This window comes from Quercus suber, unplaced genomic scaffold (assembly GCF_002906115.3).
Source record: "Quercus suber isolate HL8 unplaced genomic scaffold, Cork oak 2.0 scaffold_395, whole genome shotgun sequence".
In the NCBI taxonomy this organism is placed as follows: Eukaryota; Viridiplantae; Streptophyta; class Magnoliopsida; order Fagales; family Fagaceae; genus Quercus; species Quercus suber.
Window position 1 is genome coordinate 488,566 of NW_027069847.1, and position 5,346 is coordinate 493,911.

The 5,346-nt window shown below is 34.2% G+C and overlaps 1 protein-coding gene across 1 annotated transcript; it reads right to left on the reverse strand.

Moving 5' to 3' along the window:
- Window positions 1-1,054: 1,054 nt before the first annotated feature.
- On the reverse strand, window positions 1,055-4,555 carry LOC112031687 (uncharacterized). Its single transcript, XM_024064401.2, has 4 exons — window positions 2,301-4,555; window positions 1,875-2,189; window positions 1,712-1,796; window positions 1,055-1,624 (listed from the first exon to the last, which is right to left on the reverse strand). The coding sequence occupies exons 1-4, from the start codon at window positions 4,553-4,555 to the stop codon at window positions 1,055-1,057; spliced, it is 3,225 nt and encodes a 1,074-aa protein (XP_023920169.2).
- Between the last annotated feature and the right edge of the window lie 791 nt (window positions 4,556-5,346).

The following is a 5,346-nucleotide window of genomic DNA, read 5'->3' on the forward strand; positions in this document are numbered from 1 at the left end:
ACCATATACATGTAAAAGAAGGTCCAAGACTCTCATAGACTTAACAGCTAGCTTAGCCCGTGTACAAGATATTTATCATTAAAAAATTCCACAAAAACCACTAGTGGGTTCGTTGGTTAGCCATTAACATTTGTTTGTGGCATTGGCCGATATTATTGGTAAAACACATAAAATGTTTTAATCATTGGCAAATTGGCATGTAGCTTAGATTAGATGGGCCTTGGATAGATATGACAATCTACCAGAAAAAGAAAAGTTGAGCACCTATGGTTGAGTTTGAGCATATCCGTACCTTTTGTCAAGTTATTCCAAATTGCACAATTATTTTATTTTTATTTTTTTTGAAAAGGAAAATTGCACAATTATTTAATTCGCTTCTTTGAACCGGACAAAGCATCCAACTATGAAGATGCAGGGACCGATTGGGCAGAAAAATGAGTACCTTTTTTTTTTTTTTTTTCTTTTTAATTTCAATTTTTATTGGAATAAGGAAAGACTAACAGAGACAGTCACCTGCTAGTCTCAACTATATAATATAAATAGAATAAAAACGCCTACAAAATAGAATAAAAAATATTTAAACGCTTATGAAATAGAATAAAAAATATTAAAACGTCTCCTTGAAACCTATAATATCCTTCACCAAACTTAAAAACTTAAATATTGGAAGATCAATCATCATCTGAGTCAGTATTCTCATTCTGAGAGCCATCTGAGTCATCTTCCTCCTCAAAGTCGTCTTCTGTGTTTTCGTCCATGTTTTGATTTCCTCCTCCAGCATTGGTCTGTAATATTTTGATTAAACTAAATAAGTATACAAAAAAAATATTAATATGCAAATTATATTTACAATACATAAGACATACTAATTTAAATAACATATTTTTAATCTAAATTTAGCTATCCTAATAATTGAAATCTATAATGAGCAACTTTACAATTTATTTCAACAACCTCAAGAAAATAGGGAAAAAATATTAATGTTGATTACACTAAAAAATATATAAATATACCTGTGTAATAGGTTCTTGCATAGAATTAAAGCCCATCTACTCTAGTTCATCTCATCATCTTCTTCATTTGCTTCGGCCACATGTGTATTGAATCTTTGAACCTCTTCTTCTTGATAAGGCTCTTCTTCATTTGCGGGCATGTCATAAAGATTTCTTGGCTTGGTCTCAATCACAATGCTCCATGCTAGATCTTTTATACAATTTACATAGTAAACTTGTATTGCTTGACACGCTAACACAAATGGCTCTTGTGTGTTTAGCTTACGTGTTCTATTAATACTAGTGATCCCATGACGATCTAGCTTATAACCAATTCCTTCTCGAGCTACATCATACCAATCACATTTAAACAAAACAACAGAATTCCCCTTTGTGTAACGGAGTTCGATGATGTCTGTTATCATTCCATAATAAGGCATATTTTGATATTCCCCTCTCACCATAACACCACTATTTTGTGTTTTTTTACCATCATCGCGTTGTTTAGTACGGAACCTAAACCCATTGACATTGTAACAAGGGTAGTGTGTAGCTCGTTTATCTGGACCCCAAGCCAATGATCGCACATGCTCGTCAACTTGCTCGTTTCCATCATTATAAAGTTTTGTGATCTACAAAGATATATAAATAATGTAAGATTCATGCTTAAGTAATTAATTAAAAAAAAAAAAAAAGAGGATGAACCAATGTGATTGTACCCTTTCTTTGAACGAACAAATGAACTCATGTCTATGCATCTTGTCAACATTGACACCCAAGTCTACAAGGATGTTCCTATGTTCTCTACATATAAGATATCATAATAGTCAATCTTCAAATACAAGAATATTAAAGAGTTGATGTACAAGAAGTAAGTCTTACTGAATAAGGGGCTCGATCTCATCACAATTTTGTAGGACATAAAGCGATGCTGCATAGTAATCAGTGTTGTTTAACTCTCGTACTACACTCTTCCCAAAAGGGCGGCCTCTCCTAGAGAATATGGGTAATCGAGGGGTATCATCACATGTTGCTGGACATCGATCATCATTTCGATCAGGTCGATTAAATATTGTTTCGATCCCAATTAGATACCGTGAGCAAAATGTTAGACATTCATCCGCCACATATCCTTCTGCAATCGACCCTTCTGGGTGTGCCTTGTTACGAACATAACCCTTGAGCTTACACAAATACCTATTGATGCATCAAATTAATATGAGTAATTAAAAAAAAAAAAACTATATTGTAAATAATATCTCATTTTAGCTTTCACTTATCAAAAAAAAAAAAAAAAACTCATTTTACCTTTCAATCGGATACATCCATCGATATTGCACTGGACCGGCAACTTTAGCTTCCCAAGGTAGATGAATTGGCAAGTGTACCATTACATCAAAGAAAGCAGGTGGAAAAATTCTTTCTAACTTACAAAGAATTATAGGAATTGTGTGCTCCATATGTTCCAAGTCCTCCAACCGTAAAACTTTAGAGCATAATTCTTTTAAAAAATTGCTAAGCTCGATCAAAGCATCAGATACCTTTTTAGGTAATAATTCACGCACTACAAGAGGGAGTAATCTCTCCAAGAAGACATGACAGTCATGAGTTTTCATACCAAAAATCTTTTGTTCTCCTACATTCACACACCGAGACAAATTTGCAGAGTAACCATCTGGAACCTTTACATTTTGCAACCACTGAAACACAGCCTTTTTCTCATCTTTTGAGAGTGTATAACAAGCACGAGGAAAAGTAGTCTTCCCATCTTCAGGATGAAGTTCCTTTCGTACACCCATCATTTTTAGATCGAGCCTAGCATTTAAGGAATCTTTACTTTTCTTATCAATATCTAATACTGTCCCCATCACACTATCACATATATTTTTCTCAATGTGCATCACATCTAAATTATGACGCAACAACAATGTTCTCCAATATGGTAAATCAAAGAAAATACTATGCTTCTTCCAATTGTGGCACTTTCCATGGCCAGGTAACCTTTTCCTTTTAAAAGCCTTGCCTAGTGTTACTGGTGGCAGAGTACCAAGTTGATTTAGCACATCATCACCAGATAATCGTTTTGGTGCCCCTTTTCTCTCTCTCTTACCATCAAATTGTGCTTTCTGTGATCGCCATTTATGGTCAGGAGGAAGAAATCGACGATGACCCATATAGCACATTTTGCTACCATGCTTTAACCTACGATGAGAAGTCTCACTACCACAACAAGGGCATGCAAGATTCCCTTGTGTACTCCAACCCGAGGTATAAGCATATGCAGGAAAGTCATTGATAGTCCACATTAATGCAACTCTCATTTGAAAGTTTTCTTGCGTTGAAGCATCATAGGTTTCAGCACCCTTTTCCCATAATTCTTTTAACTCATCAATTAATGGCCTTAAAAATACATCGATATCATTGCCAGGACCCTTTTGGCCCGGAATAAGTAGAGACATGAATAGGTAAGGCTCTTTCATACACATCCACGGGGGAATGTTGTAAGGGAATACGACAACAGGCCAACAACTATAGCTAGCACTCATGTTTCCAAAAGGATTAAAGCCATCGGTTGCTAACCCAAGCCTTACATTGCGAGGATCTAAGGAAAAGGACTCATGAGTTCGATCAAATGATTTCCAAGCCTCAGCGTCTGCAGGATGCCTTAGTACTTCATCATTAGAACGATTCTCATGGTGCCATCTCATGTCTGGAGCTGTTTTTGATGACATAAATAATCTTTGTAGCCTCGGTTTAAGAGGAAAATATTGTAATACCTTCCATGGGACTTTTTTAGCCTCCTTTTTACCACCCTTGCTATTCAACTTCCATCTTGAGATCTGACAAACTGAGCACTTATCTGCTTCTGAATGCTCCTTGTAATATAGCATACAATCATTTTTGCATGCATCGATCTTTTCATAGTTTAGACCAAGATCACTCACAATCTTCTTTGCCCCATAATGAGATATGGGCAATTTTTCGCACATTGGAAATGCATCCTTCAGTAGCTCTAGCAAAATTGTGAATGAGTTATTGCTCCATGAATTCTTGCACTTTATATGCATTAATTTGACAATAAAAGACAAATTGGAATACTTTTTACATCCCAAATAAAGTGGTTGGTCTGCCTCTTTAACCAATCTATAAAACTCCTTTGCTTCTTCATTTGGATCTTGCGATTCACTCCCACTTGTTTCCTCAACATCTCTCATATGAGGATAAGCATCCCATATCATATTATGGATATCATCAATATTTTGTTCATCATCACTACTATTATCCTCATCCTCATCACTACCTTCCTCGTCCTCATCACTATTTCCCTCTCCATGGAGATGCCATCTAGTATAATCACGCCTCATCCCTTTCCATAAGAGGTCTCTTGTAACCTCAACTCGTGTTCTTCTATATCTATTGTTACAATCATTACAAGGACATTTTATCTTCATATCTTCATCTTTGATACGTTGAAATGCATAATCAACAAACTCTATTACTCCATTTATATATTCCTCACATGACCTACTAGAAAGACTGATCCAAGATTTATCAACCGGCATTAGATCTACATCCTTCAAAAATGACATAAATATTAACAATTATTCATGTCTACATTGTGATAGATAAACTTATTATAAAAGTTAAAAACAAAAGCACTAAATTAACAATACCACCTCTGAATATATTTAAAACAAACTAACATGAAAAACTTAATTAAATTTTAGAGGTTCACTAATTTAATTAAATAATTATATACATAACATGCACAAATAACAGTACCCAATAAAAAAAAAAGACTGCCAAAAGAAACTTATAATTTCTTCATTATTAACTCACACAAAAAATCCACATATTCAAAACATATATATATATATATATATGCAACCTGCCCCCCTTACTACACTTTTGAGATGGAGACAAAATTGGATAACTATTATCAGCTTTTGAGATGACAATCAAGTTCAAGTGCGGTGGGAAAAACAACCATTATTTGTTTTTTTTTTTTTTTCTTTTCATGATGGCATGTCAGAACTTAAAGCCTATTTGCAAAAGGTTTTTCTTTTTTATCAAGTCCCCTACTTCGGCATTATTACTGCAGATATTTCTATGCTCACTAATTTGGACATTAATTTGATACACTTACTAAAACACATATTTTTAATTTTTAAATAATATTTCACATATTTTTATACACTTTTTTTAACTACATATTTATATATATATATATATATATATATATGTACACCACCTGTCACCCTTAGCTTACTTTTGAGATAACCATTGTCATCTTTTGAGATAATGATAACTTCAAGTACAGTTAGGCACATGGCCTTATGGGAGAAACAACCAT